Raw genomic sequence first — 20,541 nt, 5'->3', positions numbered from 1 at the left:
TCAATACCTGATGGAAAGCACCTGTATGAACCTCTGTTCTTCAGAGTGGTAGTCTTTAAGGGGTTGAATAATTGTGGCAATGAAGAAACCACATAAGAACCATTTACTACTGTATTACATAAACAATTGATGTCATTTTAGTTGCATTTGGGTAGTTACAACGTCCTTGTAGGATTTGATTCTGAATACAATTCCAAATGTACACTATAGTCCCTAAACCCCTTTACAGCATTGGGGGTTGAATAATTTTGGTCACAACTGTACCTCTTCGAAAACATTTGTTGAGTCCAAGATTAATATGGCTACTGACCTCTAAATGAATTGCACTTCCAGTTGCCTCACAGCTGCACCCTACGTCACAAGGCTACGTCAGTAGTGTTTTCTAAGGAGATCTCTTCTGTAATCGTAAAAGATTTTGCAAAGTCTTGGGAAGCGGCGAGGGGTGATGCATTTTTTCCCCCCAGATGACATGTACATGTCAGGGAAGGGGTGGCATGAAATCCGGGAAGTGAAGGGAGAGATAATCATCTCTTCTTACTAAAGATGACCTCAAGTTTAAGAGCAATGAAAGCAAATACACCAAAGACATTCAACCGACAGTGAAGGGTGAATGTCTGTCTTTTTTTTTTTTAATCTGCGTTTCATAATATTTTTAAAGGTGCCTTTATTCACAATTCAAATAAAGGTCCGCTTTAATTCTCAGATTCCCTTTTCCATTATGACCCATAGGGTTCAATGTGGGTTTTTACAATGTTTGTCTGAGACCTGTACATAAGGCAAGAGTTGATCACTGGTGCAATGCTTTTCAGGCTCCTGCAGACAAAAATAATTGTACTTTTTTTTTACCTGCCAAAAAAGTGCATTTATTATTTTTGTCTAAAAGGTGAATTTATCATTTAACCACTTCCTGTCCGGACACTTTTACCCCCTTTCTGTCCAAGGCAATTTTCAGCTTTTAGCACGATCACACTTTGAATGACAATTGCGTGGTCATGCAACACTGTACCCATATGAATTTTTTACCATTTTTTTGAGACCGATAAAGCTTTATTTTGGTGCTATTTATTCACTGCTGGGATTTTTATTTTTTTTGCTATGTAAATTAAAAAGTCCAAAAATTTTGAAAAGTGTTTTTCTTATAAAATTTTGCAAATAAATAATCTTTCATCATAAATCTTGACCAAAATGTATTCTGTTATAATTTTTGGTTATAAACTAATTTGGCTTAATTTTTTTTTTTACTAAATATAATTTTTAAACCTTTTTTTTACATTTCTATTTTATTTTTTCTATTCTGATTTTTTTTTTCTTTTACATACTGTCACCCTAGCAGTACAGTGTCACCATGGTGACACTGTACTACTTGTGGGGGGTGATGAAGATTTTTTTTTTTTTTTTTTTACAGTGATTGCTTTTACACCCATATAGAATGTAAAAGCAATAATTTCTCTTTCTCTTTCTCTCTGTCTGCATTCTTGCAGCCATTGAGAAATATTGAGTGAGCTGTGATTGGTCACAGCTTGTCACATGGTACAAGGCTGTTGTGAATAGCCTTGTACCATGTGACCTCTGTGATCTTTCACAGATTTCACACGTAGTAAGCAATGATGTCACAAGTGACATCTTGCTTACTACTTTGCATGTGATCACTAATTGGCCAATCAGTGATCACATGATCGGGACCTCGTACAGAGGTCCTGCCCGACGATCGGTGTTTCACTGTGTCTGGAGGACACAACGGGCACCGGATCGCGGTGCTGCGCGCTCCCAGGGAGCGCGCACAGCTAGAAAAGGCGGGTGCCGTTTATGAACGGCAACCCGCCCCTGGAGTGCCGCCGCCCTGCCGTTTATAAACAGCAGGCGGACGGCAAGTGGTTAAACAATGCTGTGTGTGACTTTGTACATCTGCAGCTTTGCTTTAGAAAAAAACCTAAAATTTGTGGCAAGGTATTGGCTTTGTTATAGTAATGAGTACCAAAAGGTGTACATGCTAATAGGCCGTTGGAACCATGGAAATTGTTAGTTTTACCCTTACCCACTGCCCTGACTGTGGTATTTTTTAGGTTTCTTTTTTAAAACTGAATGATTAGGACACCACTTGGATTTCCTCCAAACTGATATTTCCCTTCATTTATTAGACAAAACAAAAACCCGCAGCTGGGAATGATACCTTCTGGTTGCAATTATGTAGGCCTCTGTCTTGACCATTGTGGATGACTGTTTTTTGTTTTTTTTCTTCAGGTTCCAGTCCGGCAAGGCTCCCAGTCTGTATCCCAACAGCCATATCACCAACAGGTGCTCATCCCTAACCAGTCCAACCAGGGGCCCTTACCGACCGCAGGGATGCCGGTCTATTACAGCGTCATTTCACCAGGGCAACAAAATAACTTGAGGTAAATGTGATCTGAGGGTGTGGGAAATAAGACACAGCACAAAACTTAAAGGCACAGTTCACCTTTGCCAAAAACTACCTATGTAGGTAAAGACTATCTGTAGATAAAAACAGATGATGCAGCTTTGACCAAAGTTGAATAATGCTTGCTATAATTGTAGGCCATTAATGTACCTCCCGAAGCCTGGTCGAAAAACTTATAAATGGCATCTCATCCTACCTTGTTCTAGGATGCTGCAAAGAGATTCCTAGCTCTTACTGTTCACCACCATCATCACAGGAGTAAGCTCTTTCCCGGATTCCTTTTTCAAAAACTTTTCCCTGGTGCAGTCGCTCTGAGCTCAGTGTTGAGAGTTCACTCTGTGATGGTGGAGGTGAGCAGTAAGAGCTAGGAGTATCTTGGTGACAGAGCAGCACCGAAGGATGGGGGGGAGATGTAATCTCTTGTAGTTTTTCAGTCAGGCTTCATAACGTATGTGAATGGCCTACATCTATAGCAAGGCCATTACTCAACTTTGACTAACCAATTGCTGTCCGCCCCATTGCCGGTTTACTGCTGCAGGGTGGCTGCTGTGTGCAAAATCGTGTGTGTGTGTGTGTGTATATATGTGTGATTTTGGTATTCCGCATTGCTGGCGCACACACACATTCTGCCGGCGCACTGCTTCTGCTGTGATTTGTCACAGCTGAAGCCAGTCAGCGGGTGCCGGCCAATGGATGTCCGCTGGCACCCACTGATTGTAAGGGAACCAACAGGACGTAGCTCTACCTAGTCAGGAAGGTGGGGTCAGTCTTCCAGGGGTCAAGCTGCCTAGTTTGTTTTTATGTACAGGCATCCCTTACCTGTATAGGCAGTGTTTGTTTTTGTTTTTTTTGTTATTTTTGGTAAAGGTGAACTATGTCTTTTTAATATTATTGGCATCTTTGGTTTGTCATATAAAACATGACAATATTTGTTCTATGTGGAAGATACTTTACAGCATACAGTTGATTACAGGACATCGATGCAAATGTTCACCAAATGTTTCATGCCATGTTTGCTGGACTCATTCCCTTTAACACAACGTGCAGACTGACCATTTTGTTTCATACTTATATTTGATCTTTTTTTCTGTTTTGCGCTTCCTTCTGCTAGCGCTGTGCAAACTATTGGCGCTAAATAAATCCTGTATAACAATATTTTTGAAAGAAAAAAAAAAATAAACTCACACTGTGTATGCTTGATATTCCACAAAACCTTTACTTGTCTGTAGTCCAGTGGTTGCATGACATTTTGGAGGTGGTTGTGTGTTCAGATCTTACAATTTGCTCTGATAATATGAAAGTTGTGGGATGGTTTCCCTTTTGTTGTATAATAATGCATGTCAATCTTTATATTTTCAGCTCCTCGGTAGGATATATGCACCCTCCAGGGTCTGACCAGATGCAGTTCCCTAGAGCAACCTCTCCATGTTCTCAAGCACTGCAGGGTCCTCCGTGTGCAGGTACATGAAGAGATGTGTGATTATTGCTGTGTGTGAGCATTTTGTCCACGGATCTTTGTGGACACTCAGAAATCCATAAACCAGGTTTAAAGGATAAGTTTACCTTTCTCAACTTGCTACTACTGTATTTAGGGTGTAACATGCTGTGCATCCACCGCTGGACCCACCCCATCCTTGTGATCCACCCCCTACGCATTTGCTTTCACAATTTGAAAACAGCATGGCCGCATGGGACTCCGGCCACACAGCCGCATCATTTATTTATTTATTTCAGGTACTTGTATAGCGCTGTCAATTTTACGCAGCGCTTTACATATATATATATATATATATTGAACATTCACATCAGTCCCTAACCCTCAAGGGGTGTACAATCTAAGGTCCATAACTCATATTCATACATACACATACTAGGGCCAATTTAGACAGCAGCCAATTCACCTACCAGCATGTCTTTGGAGTGTGGGAGGAAACCCACGCAAGCACAGGGAGAACATGCAAACTCCATGCAGGAGGCGCCATGGTCGGGAATCGGACCCATGACCCATTTAGTGCAAGGCAGACGTGCTAACTACTAAGCCACTGTACCGCCCATCATTCCATCAGAGTTCTGTGAATAAAAGCCTACAAGTGTCGTCAGCCATTGCAGCTGATGGCTTGTAGTTTTCAATGAACCACGAGGGTAATGGTGAGCACTCTTGTAGTCTGTTGAACTTTCTGGACTGGAGTAACTGCCTGCCTGTGCGCAAAGTTTGGGCAGTGTACTCAGTCTGGAAGAGCCTGACGTTACATCCGTGATTGGCTGATCGCTGGTGCAATGCTTTACAGGCTCTCAAGAAAAAAAAATAAAATAAATGTATATTTCTTTTTTACATTATTATTATTTATTTATTTTTTCTGTAAAGGTGAACTTATCCTTGAACCCAGCTCACACCTGTCACTACAGACAAAAGCTGTTTCTGCAATTGCTTAAAGTGGTTGTAAACCTCAGACATGAAATATGAATAAAACATATCTGTCTATAGTGCGTATTTGTCTCCATCCAGAGCACGAAGTGTCAGTTCTGTCTGTGCTTTGTTTCTCTGCTATCAGCATGAGTCACTTCTGACAAGTTTTGCTGACACCAACAAAAAAATGGTGACAGGGGAGGGACCTCCAGCAGACTGACGACATGAGCTGTGTGGAAGGGATGTGTCCCATCCTTCCAATCCTCTGTCAGCTCTTCAGTGTGTAATTTTAGCTGTCCGTCCCATTTTATAAACGCTTAGACAAGCTTTATGAATTAGCACTTTGAACAGATGTAGAGAAGTGTAAACTGCAGATAGAAAGGTACAACGTATGTAGGAGGATTTGTTTCATCTGTGTATCACCTGAGGCCAGTCACTTCACTGAGTGTAGGTAAGGATTTCCAACCATTTTAAAGCAGAACTCCGGCCTTCCCTTCAGTTTTACACGGTTGTGCCGGCTCCTCTCCTCTTGTACTGGATGTGTTTAGTCTGATTTCACTGTGAGCTTCTCACAAAGGATACTGAGGAACTGTCTACTGCTGCATTGTGGGGAGCACCATCTGCTGGGGAAGCAGAGAATCAGAGAAGTAAAACTGTTCCTGCCTTCCATTGGACAGAATGAGTTGTTAACCCTCGCAGTCCTGGCGCAACTTTTTTTTATGCCTGAAGTTGTGCTTAAATGTCATGTGTTTTATAGTGTTTATATAGTTTTTGCTGTGCAATTGTGACCTCTGGTTGGTCTACTTATTTGCACTTTGTATTATACAGACATATTCTGCAAGGCTCAGACTTGATGTACCTGTATTGCTGTTCTCTGAACTTTTGTCCTTTTTAACTTACAGCTTTCATGTTTATTCATTTTTCTATTAGTGAAATTAGGCATGTGTGCTAGCCTTTGTTCCTTCTTCCAGCCGCAGTTTTATGTAGAACAAAGTCTGAAAATCACAAAGAGCTTTTCCTTTCTTTTTTTTTTGTTTGTTTTTTTTAGCTGTACCAGCACCTCCCCCTGGTGGTGGAATGGTAATGATGCAGCTCAATGTTCCCAACAACCCACCACCTCAAACGCATTCGCCACCTCAATGGAAGCCAAATAAATATTATTGTGACCACCAGAGGGCACATAAAACTGTAGAATATGGCAGCCTAGATCCTTCTACACAGGTAAGCAGTTAATAGGATGCTACAATCCAAATGCTGAATATCTGTGACATTTAAAGTGATATTAAAGGCAGATTTAAAAAGTAAAGAAAAATGGCAAACCTATTTAATTTACCTGCTCTGTGTATTGGTTTTGCGCAAATCGGCCCGGAACCTCCTCTTCTCAGGTCACACCGACTGCCCCTGCCAAGTGCCCCCCCAGAGCAAGCAGCTTGTTCTGGGGGCACCCAAGCAGGCTTTTCTTCTGTGACCATTCACACACGCACAGCATGGCTAGGTCTCATGCCCCCCCAACACACACACATCTCATTGGCTCACTGGCTGTGATTGACAGTAGCAGGAACCTATGGCTTCTGCTGCTCTCATCCATTGAGGAGAAAGATACATGGGGAGAGCCAGTGCTCTTGTGCACATAGCTGGATTAAGTTGAGGTTCAGGTAAGTCGTTTGGGGGGCTGCTGCACATAGAAGTAAACAGTAAACGTTGTGTGCAGCTCTGGTTTATATATGCAGGTATTCCTAACACAAAAAGCACCTTCTATTGCTCTCCACCTCCTCTGTAGTTCAGAAGTAACTTTTCAGTAAATGAATATAAGAACACTTTTTCAGTGGTGTATTTATTTATTTATTTATCGAGTTTATATAGCGCCAAAGGGTTTGCTCAGCGCTGTACAATAGAGGGGGGACAATACATGAAACAGAACAGAACATCAAACAGTACACAAGGGGTAAGAGGGCCCTTCTCTTTCGAGCTTACAATCTAGGAGGGAGGGGTTAGAGGCACAGGAGGAAACGGCTGTGGGGGATGGAGTGGTAGGAGGAGGGAAGGGCAGCGGCTGTTAGGTGAGGGTGGGGTAGGCTTCCCTGAAGAGGTGGGTTTTCAGGGAGCGCCTGAAGGTGAGGAGGGAAGGTGACAGTCTGATGGATTGGGGTAGTGAGTTCCAGAGGATGGGGGAGGACCTGGAGAAGTCTTTAACAGAACAATAGGAACAAATACAAACCTGAATTATATACATTAACCTCTTGGAGCTGGCCGCATGCAAATGTGCGGCCTCCCTGCATCTGGGCCTTGACTCTGTGTGTCCACACATTTACGTGCAATTAAGAAAAACATATGTGCTGAGAGCGCATTCCCAGCACACGTGTCCGGTACTCACGGAAAGGTCCCGATCTCTTTTGATCGGGACCTTTCCTGATCATGTGACCACCGTGACAGTGAATCACTGCGGTCACATGACCCTAAAGCCCCACCTCCCGGATTCTGAAACCCTTAAAGGGCCAGGAGGCACCAGCACCAAGGGGTTAAGGGATGAGAACAGGTTTAGCTCCAGTGGGCCGGGGTTCAGATTGGACAAATGGAGGCAGAGTTTGGGTACAGGTCAGATGAATGGAGATCTATAAAATCCAAATAGAAGTTGCACTCCTCATAGTATATTTGTCTGTTATTTGGTGGGTGCTCAAAGTGCTTTTATGGATGGTGCTGTTCAAGAAATACAGTGGTACCAGCACTCCAAAGAGGATTTTTTTTCTGTTTCAATATTTTTATTAAGAAAGTTTTGATTTTTAAGCATATAGCAAGCTCAAAATATGCCCTCGCAGGGGCAGAGCAGAACAATAACATATAAACAGGGATATCCTGCTGACTGGTGTTCGTCAAATAGCAAAAATTTCGATGATATCAAGAAGGCCAACAGCCGAGCCAAATAGCAGCAGTAATCCAACATAATAGTGGAAAAAAGAGAAAAAGGAAATTAGAAAAGAAAACAAAAGGGAATCAGAAAGAAAATATGAAGAAAGGGAAACTAAAAAGAGGATTTTTTTCATCATTATTCTGGTGGCTGTGACTTGCAGAGTCCCCTCTTTTCTTAACTGATATGATGCCTGCCTTCAGAATAAGGCTTTATTCATATGGGTGTAACTATGTGTTCACCCGTGCGAAGGGCTGTCTTTGCCTTTGCAGCTTGCACAGATGTTCCGAACGTGAATGCAGCGAATCCCATTTGCACCTATTGGGATGATTCGGCTGCACGGACACAGTGGCTATTTCCAGTTTGACAGCCGTACGGGTGTGGGCCCCTGAATGCAGACCGTGTGCATTTGAGGACACCTGTATGACTGTCAGATTGAAACCGCCAACCGCTTCAAACCCAATAGACCTAAATGGGACTGCAGATGCACAGAGCTCCTGTAGAAGGCAAAGAGAGCCCTTTGCACGAGTGTACGCATAAGTACGTCCATGTGGATGATTCCGAAATAGGCAAAAAGCTTTTATTTGGAGTGCTGGGGACTTCATGCCTGCAATACTGTAGTCTGCCCATAAATTAAGCTCCCCTAAAACCAAGTTAAGATTTTAGAAGATACTTGTGGGCAACATTTATTCCAAACATATTGACGCATTGTATTCTAACTGACATCTTAGGCCAGGTTCACACTATCGTGGCTTGTGAGCCATGATTTGCGCATGCATGGCAGCCCGTTAATTTGAATGTGCTACCATGCCTCCTGTAACACAGGAAAAGGTCCCTGCATCATTTTAGAAATCAATGCCCAAATAGAAAACTCAAGTACATTGCGGTTCCCAGTGTAGGAAGTGGCTGCAGCGATGTCCAGTGCGTGCGGGTGCCATCAGGCTTAATGGCACCTGGACGCATCTCCTGTGTTTTCACTGTGCAGGTCGTTGAGGGAACAGGTAATAACCTGCACAGGTGTGAACCTAGCCTCAGATTCCCTATAAAGAAAATTTTTACTATATCAGTATAAGGTGTTTTTGTTTTTTTTTTGTTTTGTTTTGTTTTTTAAAAAAACTGTTGCAACTGGAAGTTAGGGTAACAGGTGTCCCCATTGGGAAAATGTGACTTCTATACTCCAACTAGTATTTTTGTATTTAACAAGATATTCTAAATGTTATTAGGATATCACAGTAAACCTATGTGTGTGTATATACATGTGTGACAGCTGCTTATTTTATGTATATTTTGTCTCCTCTTACAGCATAGTTCCCACATTAGCAGTCCTGTCACATCACCCAATCAGTCACCAGTTCCTGTGCAGTTAGCCAACATGAAAAACATCCGCCCGGGTTTAACGCCTCTCCCTTTAGTTCCACATTTTTCTAGACCTTTTGTTCCTGGCCAAGGTAAGAGGGTTTTTGTGTTCCCCACTGTTACCCTTGGAGTACTTTACATTTTGTAGGCCATTAAAGGGCACTACTTGTAAATCATATCCTATGTCCGTATAGAAAATGCATGCTAATGCTTAGCCGGAATTCAGTCTGTAAATGGTATACTGTAGCAGCCATTTCTGTTTAGACTGCATACAGAGAGCTTACTTTCTGGTTTATTCTCATGAGCCTTATAGCTTACCAAAATCTATGGCAACTTAAATTCTGTGTGGCCAATAAACCCGGTATTTTTTGCAGAGGGCTGTTTTATCAGTTTGGCACGCTACCTATCACAGTGCCAGGGATTCTAACTGGCAGACCCAAAATCTTTGCAATGGGGCTTTTCAATTTTCATTTACTGTGTAGTTCATATTTGCCATTTTTCCATAGAAGATCTTTTCTGTATGGGCAGTTTAAACTATATGACTGTTATCTCGCTTGCTCCAGGTCTGGGTCAGTTTTGATAGCACTGTAACTAATAGACCTTACACAATGTAAGCATTCTCAGCTTCATCAACCGAATTCCAGCATTAGCTTTAAATGGTTAGTTCACCTTTTTAGAAAAATTGAAAAGGCAGACTACCACCCTCCACCTTCTCCTCCCAATTCCTCATTCTTCGCTGTACTTGCCTCTATGGGTGATGAGTTGTCAGTGCCCAAGCAGCCGGTGCAGCATTCTGGGTACTTGAAATCTCCGCTCTTTTATCCCCTCTTTCTGCGGGGCTTCCAGGATGGATTTGAGTGATTCTGATTGGTCAGTGAAGGCACTTAGATTTTGATTTACTACAACTAGAGAGTGCAAACTCTGGTGCAGCTCTGCATAGAAACCAATCGGCTTCCATGTTTAATTGAACAAGCTGAAGTTAGAAGCGGATTGGCTACCATGCACAGCTGCACCAGAGTTTTAGTAAATCAACCCCACAGTATTGCTCTGATCCATCCTGGAAGCCCTGCAGAGAGAAGAGGGAGGAGAGCATGGATTTCAAATAGCTGGACTGCTGACTGACAACTCATCACCCACGGAGGGAAGTATAATGGGAACCGGGGTGGGATAGGGGGGTGTAGACTGTTAGTTCAAGCTTTCATTTTTCCTAAAAAAGTGAACTAACCTTTTAATGCCATGGATAGCCACTACTTTTTATTGGGTTTGTATAAAGTAGGAAAAGGTTAAAACCCCTGCCAGTTTACTTTTTTTTTCTGTGCATTTCTGGGGAAATGTCTCTTCACTTCCTCTCCCAGAGATGCAACTGGAAGTTAGGGGAACAGGTGTCCCCATTGGGAGATTGTGACTTCTATACTCCAACTGTACTGCCCCTTTAACTACAGAACTGTGATGGCACAGAGGCACTTCTCACAAAATGGCAGCCTGCATAATACAGTTTCCTAGGAAGAACAGCCAGGTTCAGCCTTGGCAAAACGGACACATTGTTTATGTATTTTAGAATGTTTGCATGCTGGCTTCCATTTTCCCCCACTGCTCTCTCTTTTACATTTTATAACCTCTGTGTATATCGGCTTGCATTTTACCTGTGCACTTTTTTTTTTGTTTTTTTTTTTTGTTTTTCTGGCAGGTGATACAAGATATCCGTTACTTGGTCAGCCATTACAGTACAATGCTCCTCAGTTAGTGCACGGACATATAACAAGTCAACAGGTTCATAACCATTCTTCAATCTGCATTTCATTTCTGGAATGTGATGGAGGGGATCTGACAAATTGAAAATCCCCTTGAGCCTAAATCATACATATACTTTAATCTCAGACAAGATCCTATATGAAAGTGATATGGATCAGTACATGTTGGGTTTGATTTACTAAAACTGGAGAGCACTAAATCTGGTGCAGCTCTGCATAGAAACCAATTGAGCGCTAAATCTAGAGCAGCTCTGCATAGAAACCAATTGAGAGCTAAATCTGGAGCAGCTCTGCATAGAAACCAATTGAGCGCTAAATTTGGAGCAGCTCTGCATAGAAACCAATTGAGCGCTAAATCTGGAGCAGCTCTGCATAGAAACCAATTGAGCGCTAAATATGGTGCAGCTCTGCATAGAAACCAATTGAGCGCTAAATCTGGAGCAGCTCTGCATAGAAACCAATTGAGCGCTAAATCTGGAGCAGCTCTGCATAGAAACCAATTGAGCGCTAAATCTGGAGCAGCTCTGCATAGAAACCAATTGAGCGCTAAATATGGTGCAGCTCTGCATAGAAACCAATTGAGAGCTAAGTCTGGAGCAGCTCTGCATAGAAACCAATTGAGCGCTAAATCTGGAGCAGCTCTGCATAGAAACCTATTGAGCGCTAAATCTGGAGCAGCTCTGCATAGAAACCAATTGAGAGCTAAATCTGGAGCAGCTCTGCATAGAAACCAATTGAGAGCTAAATCTGGAGCAGCTCTGCATAAAAACCAACTGATCAAGTTGTAGTTAGAAGCCGATTGGCTCCTATGCACAGCTGCACCAGACTTTGCACTCTCCAGTTTTATTAAATCAGCCCCATTGTGTCTGATATTCACATGTAGACTTATTCTGCGAAAAGCGGTGAAGAAGTGCACAGTTACCTGTAGAAAACAATTACATTTCACTGTGTTCAGGCCAGTAAAAAAATGAACTGGGAAACCTTTCTATTGATTACTGCATTTTGCTTTTATTAAAGTGCAAGTCCAATGGTAATGGACTGATAGTTGCGTATGGCCAAGCCTGTCCGTTTTGGAGTTTTACTTACTCCTAATATTCAGTTGATAACCATCAAATGGACTTTTGTGTGGTGAAAATGTAAAGATGTTCTTCCTGTGATTTTGAATAAAGAATTTATATGGAAAAGTGTTTACTTTACAAAAATGTATGGCATTGTCCTGGCACTGTTTGGACAGCATGAGCAGTAAAATTCAGTATTTTGCTTTGAGAAAGGGTAGGTACTTGGGACATCAGGAGCATGGATCAGAGGTTGCTTGGCTGCTAATTGGTCAGGCCACCAGTGATCCATAGCTCTGACATCATAGGCTAGGCTTCCACCCCTTTAAGCACGCGGAGCATAGGAAGCATATTTGCTGGCCAGGGAATGCCAGCACAGGCGCCCAAGGCTGTAAAAAAACAGCAATGTAGGCCTCCTTTACAGATCTGGCCTTGTTTAACCACCAAAAGTCCATTGAAAGTAGACTAAACCTAAAAGGACATTTCCACCTTCACATTGAACAGATTCCTTCCTCTGTTCTGCTTATCGGTGTTCTCCACTGCAACTCTGAAATTGGTATATTGCGTGCATTGCAATGGCACACTGTTATTGGCTGCCACTTTTTGACCACAACTCCCATCACAGAGAGATACAAATGGTGTTTGCTCGAACAGCAGGACTGACGAAACTATTGCCGTCGTACAAGATGGTGTCTGAAGTAGACAGCCAGTCACAGTGCAGAACCTATGCATGTGTAACTGCAGTGCACGAGGAAAAGGGAAGTATCCAGCATACATAACATGAGCGCATGTATTGTTATCAGAGGTACGCCTGTTAAATTGATTGCTGTAGGAGGCAATGATCAGATGAAGGGAAATAAGGCAACATTCCCAAGTATTTTAGTAGGCGGAGCAAGAAACCATTAAGCAATACTTGCATGAAGGTGGGAATCCACTATACGGCAGTTAAAACTTGGCACACACTTTTGTTTCAGAACAGCGTTGTATTGAGGACTGGTAAAGGGAACCTGTTTAGCTTTTATAGTTGCTAAATAACTGGCAGAGGTATAAAGCAGGCATATGGAGAGGTGTGCATGGCCCCAACGTTCTCTAATAAGCAAATGGAAACCTCAGGAACTGAAGTTATACTTGCCTGCCCCATCCCACCTTCTGTTCCTTACTATTGGGAAGTGAGGTTTTCCATAACAGCAATGGACCAGAAGGCAGGCAGTTCCTTAAGTCATTATTTGTCTTTGAAAGTAGCCCAAACCATGGGGCTCTCGAGGTGCTCTATGAACATACCTATGGGCATTTTCAACTTACTGTTTTACTCCTTGCAAGGGGTTTGCCAACTTTGAAGTCAATACAGTTTCCCTTTAAAGTTTATTTAAAGCCAATACTTTTTTTTTTTCAGTTTTTCGAGTAGGGAATGAATAAAACAATTGCCAATTTTTTGGTTCCCTTGGGGTGAATTATCTTTCTTCCTGTCCATTAGAAGGATAACTCTTCAAAATTGGAAGAATTCCTTGTGTTGTCTCATAACTCCAAACTAGAATCCCACCATGAAACAAGTTTTCTGCTCTGGTAATGACTTGAAATTTTGAATTTGTCCCCCAATTTTTGGGTCCAAATAGTGACAGTGAACTCGTGAGACTCAGGTACCAATAACAATAAGAAAAAGAACCTGAAATGTGTATTGGAGGCTCTGGATTTGATATCAGTACTTAATGATTGAAGCAACTCTAAAACATTGTGCCTCCTAGCTGGAGGCCCCAAAGCATAAGAGATAGAGATATATAGAGATAGATAGAGATATATATATATATATATATATATATATATATATATATATATCTATATACACACACACACTCACAGTTGTGTTCAAAATAATAGCCGTGTGTTGAAAAAAGTGAATACAGCTCAAAATCCTTCTAATAGCTTTTATTTCCATCCACACAAATGCATTGGGAACACGACACATTCTATTCCAAATCAAAACATGCAGAAAAATATATCAAATTTGTGTTGTTCCTCTAAAAACAAATTGAAGAAAAGTGACTATTAGACTGTTCAAAAAAATCGCAGTGTTTGTATTCTTCTTTACAAACTCAAACATTCACTATATAAACTGAAAAATGTTTGAAGATTTTGCTTTCCTTTGAATCACTTAATGAATATTTAGTTGTAGTCGCACTGTTTCTGAGAACTGCTGTACATCTGTGTTGCATGGAGTCAACCAACTTCTGGCACCTGTGATCAGGTATTCCAGCCCAGGATGATTGGACTACATTCCACAGTTCTTCTCTATTTCTTGGTTTGGCCTCAGAAACGGCATTTTTGATGTCACCCCACAAGTTTTATATTGGATTAAGATCTGGGGATTGGGCTGGCCACTCCATAACGTCAATCTTGTTGGTCTGGAACCAAGATGTTGCATGTTTACTGGTGTGTTTGGGGTCGTTGTCTTGTTGGAACACCCATTTCAAGGGCATTTCCTCTTCAGAATACTTGAAGAGGTCATGCTGCCTTATGCTGATGTATTCAAACTGATCCATGATCCCTGGTATGCAATAAATAGGCCCAACACCGTAGTATGAGAAACATCCCGATATGATGCTTGCGCAACCATTCTTCACTGTCTTCACCGTGTACTGTGGTGTGAATTCAGTGTTTGGGGGTCGTCTGACAAACTGTCTCCGCCCACTAGACCCAAAAAGAACAATCTTACTTTCATCAGTCCACAAAATGTTGCGCCATTTCTCTTTAGGCCAGTCAATGTGCTCTTTGGCAAATTGTAACCTCTTCAGCACGTCTTTTTTTCAACAGTGGGACTTTGCGGGGGCTTCTTGCAGATAGCTTGGCTTCACATAGGCGTCTTCTAATTGTAACAGGACTCACAGGGAACGTCACACCTTCTTTGATCTTCCTGGAGCTGATTGTTGGCTGAGTCCTTGCCATTTTGGCTATTCTTCTATCCATTCGAATGGTAGTTTTTCGCTTTCTTCCACGTCTTTTAGGTTTTGGTTGCCATTTTAAAGCATTTGCGATCATTTTAGCTGAGCAGCCCATCATTTTCTGCACTTCTTTATATGTTTTCCCCTCTGCATTCAACTTTTTAATCAAGGTACGCTGTTCTTCTGAACAATGTCTGGAACAACCCATTTTCCTCAGAATTTCAGAGAGAAATGCACTGTAACCAGCATGTACAACATTTGCTGCCTTCCTTCCCTAAATTAAGGGCAATAATTGCCACCTGTTTTTCAAAGAATGAATGACCTCACTAACAGAACTCCACACTGCTCTGCTATTATTTTGAACATTAGTGATTCAATTACACAGAATCAGCAGCATGCATGTCATGACTGTTGGGTCTGTTGGATTTCTATTACTCTACTACACCTGCTAGTAAAATATTTGCCATGTAGAAATATCATTTCTACCAAAAACCGTGATTGATCAAAATAATAGCAGTCAGCCATCACTAACCTGAACACAACTGTGTGCATGTATGTGTGTATATGTGTGTGTGTGTATGTATATATATATATATATATATATAAGAGAGAGAGTCCTTTGAACATTTGTATTTGCTCATAACACAACAATATGGAACCGCAAACACATTTTGGGATTCAGACACACTCCCTTCATTGAAGCTTATAAATGCAAAAGCGCACAAATGCTGAAGAGTTGCCAATATTGCTCTTCACTATACACATACAAGTACTAAAAGCAAGCTATGAGGTCCAACTTACAGCATTTATGAGCCCTGTTGAAGAGGAAATGTCTGAAACCTGAAATACAGAGCTGTTCCCTTTTTGTTCTATGTGCAAGCTTTAAAAGATTTTGGACTCTTACATCTTTGGTCTGGCATTCTTTGGACTGTTTACACATATCATATAAAAAAAAAATCTGACAGGAACGCTAACCCTGCCTTATTTTAGTATACCAAACAAAAAGAAAAGTTTTGGCTTTAGATACATTTTACATATTTTTGGCAAAAGCTGTGCATTTCATAAATTGTGTGTTCTGCATCTTCTAGGGTCAGTCTGGACACAGGCATGGAAATCGGGGAAGAAAAACAGCAAAAAAAGCTGCTTCCACTGACCTTTCTGCTGGTGAACCAGGTGAGAACAGATGAGCACAGGGCAGACAACAGTTTTTTGTTTTTTTTTGGGTAGAATAGTCTCAGACAGTCTGAGTTGTATCAGCCCATTGTGTTTTTTACACTGGAACTGTCCTGTATGTTGTATTTTGGGTTCAGGATCTAGATTTTGGACAGAGCAGAACCCCTCTTCTCCTGCTGGAACTCCTGGCCCCTCTCCACCCGGTGAGGTGGTTGCTATTGAGGGGTACTCTATGGGCTTGCTCCTGAGCCCTGCTCTGTGTCCATTCACCCACATAGCTAGGCTCGCCCCCTCCCCCTCACTGGTTCTGATTGACAGCAGTTGGAGCCAATGAGGAGGGAGAGAGCTGCCGCTCTTGTGCAAATCGCTGGCAGAGAATGCATTAGGCTAAAAATAATTCTGCCTTTACAGCCACTTTAAGGTGTATGTTAACCCAGCCACTGACATCTCATATAAGCACAATGACATTACTGTAGCATCAGAAGTAGTTTTCAATATTAGATTGCAACATTTATTAAAATAATACCTTCTGATCCTGCCACAAAGGTGCTTGTTGAGCTTCTGTCATAGGGTTACACCACGAGAGAACAACTGGGGTAAACAGCGTTGTCACCCTGTCATGTAGACTTATAATGGCATCTACAAGCAGCTGATGCACAGACATGGTCCGCTGTTGTCACCATCAGTAGATCTACCCCGGGAAATGCCATGCAGCCACCTCTTTTGTGCACGTAGACAAGAGACTGCAGGAGATTGGCACATTGAATTGTAATTTTGTATAAACACAACTTTAGACCCAAAAAGGCTTTGAACAATGACAACTGGAGAAAGAAGTCTGATATCTGATATTAAAAACTTCAAACCTTTATGCCCATGGAAGTTAATAATGAAAATGATGAGCCCTAGATAGGCAGATTCCCGAAGACACGATGAAATGGTTGACCGCATTACATCTGCAGGGATAAATCTCATTTCTTCTAAGTCATACACCTGTAAAGTTGTGAAATTTTGGAGCTGTAAGCTAAGTCAGAGTTTATGAAACGGTTCCGACGCTCTGTGTAGGACATTCCTCCTAGGAGGTTACACGCTTATCTCCTTCCACAACTGGGGAATATTGCTTTCTTATCTCATCTTGTCCCTGTCACTGCTGCTATCTGTCTTGATTAATTGCAAGGAGAAGTTCAGTGACACCAATCGAATCTTCTTCCATTTGCAATTTGGGACCGCGCAGCCTGGTTGAGGGAAAAAGCCCAGACTAGTAATATACTGATTGTATAACAAGGTTGCTACTGCTGTCTGTAGTCCCGGGGAGGGGATGGCATGATGGTTGTTGCTGGCCAGGAGCATGGAGCAAATATTAACACCGGAGGTAATGGTGTGTTTCTCCCAGCAGCTAGGTAGATCTCTCGTATTTCCTTCAATCCCCAACACATTACTTCCTTTTACATCAAACCATTCAACTAATTTCCCGCCCCAGTGGAGCTCATAATATGTCTCCTCTCTAGTCATTGTCACACAAATGCTGCCAAACAAACACAATGTATTGACTGATTTACTACAGGATTGGAAAATGTTCTCACTGATTGTCAGAGTGTTCACCTCAAATATCCATTCATGTGCAGATGAAATTACAGGGACTTTCTTTTCATACGATTGGATAATTGAAGAAAATCATTCACAAAGTTTGTGTGATCGTTCTCAAATCCTTATAGTGGTTGTAAAGTCTTAGGTGTTTTTTTTTTTTTTTTTTTTTTTTTACCTTAATGCAGAGAATGCATTAAGGTAAAAAAAAAAAAAAAAAGAACTTTGTGTCCAGGTGTTCCCCTCCTTCCCAGCACCTCCCCTTATACTTTTTGGAGCACGATCTTTATCCAGCGCTCTGCTCGAGAGCAGCAGCTCTCTCCCTACCCACAGAGCAGATAGCAGCAGGAGACAATGGCTCTCGCTGCAAGCCGTCAATCAAATCCTATGCCGGGAGCAGAGCCATGCCCAGCTGTTTGTGTGTGTGCACACAGGCAGTGGGGCTCATGAGTGAGCCCACATGTGTGCCCCCATAGGAAGCAGCTTCCTATGGATGCACTCGCTGAAGCGGAGGCGCCAGATGCATCGGTGGAGGACTCACAAAGAGGAGGATCGTGGCTGTTCTGTGCAAAGATTTGGTAAGGATAACATGTTTGTTAAGGAGAAAAAAAAGGAAAGGTTTCGAATCCTTTAAAGCAGCCCATAGGTTTTTAGTTTTTTTTTTTTTTTTTTTTTTTTTTTTTTCGTTCAACCAGCAGGTGTTTATATAGATAGTACATCTCTGTAACACATGCACATTTCACAATATTTTGTCTGTTGCAGTAGAATTTAGAGGAACAGTGGATATCAAAACAGTATTATTAGCACTTGCCCAGTTTTTTCCTGTTGGACTACAGAATTCCTTCCTCCTGTGTAACGGAGGGAGGGAGTTGTTCTATAGTCTGAAAGGGATAACTCCAGCAGGGCTGATGATGCTGTTAGGGATTTCAGTGCAGCCGGGAGGGATAACTCAAGCAGGGCTGATGATGCTGTTAGGGATTTCAGTGCAGCCGGGAGGGATAACTCAAGCAGGGCTGATGATGCTGTTGGGGATTTCAGTGCAGCCGGGAGGGATAACTCAAGCAGGGCTGGTGATGCTGTTGGGGATTTCAGTGCAGCCGGGAGGGATAACTCAAGCAGGGCTGGTGATGCTGTTGGGGATTTCAGTGCAGCCGGGAGGGATAAGTCAAGCAGGGCTGATGATGCTGTTGGGGATTTCAGTGCAGCCGGGAGGGATAAGTCAAGCAGGGCTGATGATGCTGTTGGGGATTTCAGTGCAGCCGGGAGGGATAAGTCAAGCAGGGCTGATGATGCTGTTGGGGATTTCAGTGCAGCCGGGAGGGATAACTCCAGCAGGGCTGGTGATGCTGTTAGGGATTTCAGTGCAGCAGGGTCAGGTTGTTCTCCATTTACTTTAGGAAGTTAGGTGCTCTCTGTATTTTTGGCAGGAGGACAGGTGTATTTTTCTGTTTTTAACTTTCAGTAAGTTTGTATAGAATTTTCAATATAAGCACAGTAGGTAACGTGGCCGTAACAATGTGCCATATATCTTGCAGTGTTTTTAAAAGAAACCCTTTTGAAGAAATGTGCATTTAATGCAGAGATGTACCAACTTTTTTTTTTTTATTTTTTTTTAAATCTATCCACTACCAGCCTTTTTATATATCGGTATCCTGCTGTTGCCTATGCTACATGTGCTGATCCACCAGGTCACAGAGTAGTGATATTAAAGCCTTAAATGGCATTTGCTTTTTCTACTGAGAAGAAAACATACAACAGGTGCAGCTTCTTCATCTTGTGTAGTTGTCTTCTCCTCCCGATTCTGCTGGTCTGCTTAGCACTGGCCCCACTTTTAGGGTAGCCCCTTTCCCATGCAGGGTCCTAAGAGATACTTTTTCATGAGGGCTCCTGGGATCAGACTACAGGGCGATGTGATGACCTGCTGCCTGTGTCGACATGCATAGGCAGCCCGAGAAGAGAACACAGACGCTTCTCCTCCAGGGAAATTGACAGCTCCTCTTCACAAGTTGCTGTCAATCAATCTTGGAGGAGGAGTAGCATGACGTGTGTGTGCTACATACACACAAAGTCATGCCTCTGCCACACACACACACACACAAGTCATGCCTCTGCTACACACACACAGTCATGCCTCTGCTACACACACACACACACACACAGTCATGCCTCTGTAGCAGAGGCATGACTTTGTGTGTGTGTGTAGCAGAGGCATGAATTTGTGTGTGCTACACACACACACACACAAAGTCATGCCTCTGCCACACACACACACACACACACACACACACACACAAGTCATGCCTCTGCTACACACACACACACACAAGTCATGCCTCTGCTACACACACACACACACACACACACAAAGTCATGCCTCTGCTACACACACACACACACAAAGTCATGCCTCTGCTACACACAGAGGCATGACTTGTGTGTGTGTGTGTGTAGCAGAGGCATGACTTGTGTGTGTGTGTGTGTGTGTGTGTGTGTGTGTGTGTGTGTGTGTGTGTGTGGCAGAGGCATGACTTTGTGTATGTGTGTAGCCCAGGCTTGCCTGTGTGTGTGTGTGTGTGTAGCCCAGGCTTGCCTGTGTGTGTGTGTGTGTGTGTGTGTGTGTAGCCCAGGCTTGCCTGTGTGTGTGTGTGTGTGTGTGTGTGTGTGTGTAGCCCAGGCTTGCCTGTGTGTGTGTGTGTAGCCCAGACTTGCCTGTGTGTGTGTGTGTGTGTGTGTGTGTGTGTGTAGCCCAGGCTTGCCTGTGTGTGTGTGTGTGTGTGTGTGTGTAGCCCAGGCTTGCCTGTGTGTGTAGCGTCTGTAGCCCTGGCTTGCCTGTGTGTAGGTGTAGGCAGAGTCTGGATGTTAGACAAATTGTAGAAACATGCATGTGCGCTGGCAACAAAAATCATGTGACATGTAGTCCCAAGATGTGTCAGAAGTGACGTTATGAGTGTTTGCTTTCCC

At 42.6% G+C, this 20,541-nt stretch overlaps 1 protein-coding gene across 10 annotated transcripts in view; it reads left to right on the top strand.

The window, feature by feature from the left end:
• R3HDM1 (R3H domain containing 1) overlaps window positions 1-20,541 on the top strand; it is a 261,433-nt gene that overhangs the window by 239,471 nt on the left and 1,421 nt on the right. For 9 of the 10 annotated variants that reach the window (XM_089683588.1, XM_089683587.1, XM_089683590.1 and 6 more), the window contains 6 exons: window positions 2,242-2,393; window positions 3,776-3,876; window positions 5,872-6,044; window positions 9,032-9,176; window positions 10,772-10,854; window positions 15,915-15,999. In XM_089683588.1, coding sequence (XP_089539714.1) covers window positions 2,242-2,393; window positions 3,776-3,876; window positions 5,872-6,044; window positions 9,032-9,176; window positions 10,772-10,854; window positions 15,915-15,999 — 739 coding nt within the window. The remainder of the gene's footprint in view (window positions 1-2,241; window positions 2,394-3,775; window positions 3,877-5,871; window positions 6,045-9,031; window positions 9,177-10,771; window positions 10,855-15,914; window positions 16,000-20,541) is intronic. The other variant, XM_089683595.1, reaches the window with a different exon arrangement.

The sequence above is a fragment of the Staurois parvus genome, unplaced genomic scaffold (genome assembly GCF_062004578.1).
Source record: "Staurois parvus isolate SC_StPar_1 unplaced genomic scaffold, SC_StPar_1.0 ptg000315l, whole genome shotgun sequence".
NCBI lineage: Eukaryota > Metazoa > Chordata > Amphibia > Anura > Ranidae > Staurois > Staurois parvus.
Note: the sequence above shows the minus strand (reverse complement) of the source record. Positions and strands in the feature narration are given on the sequence as shown.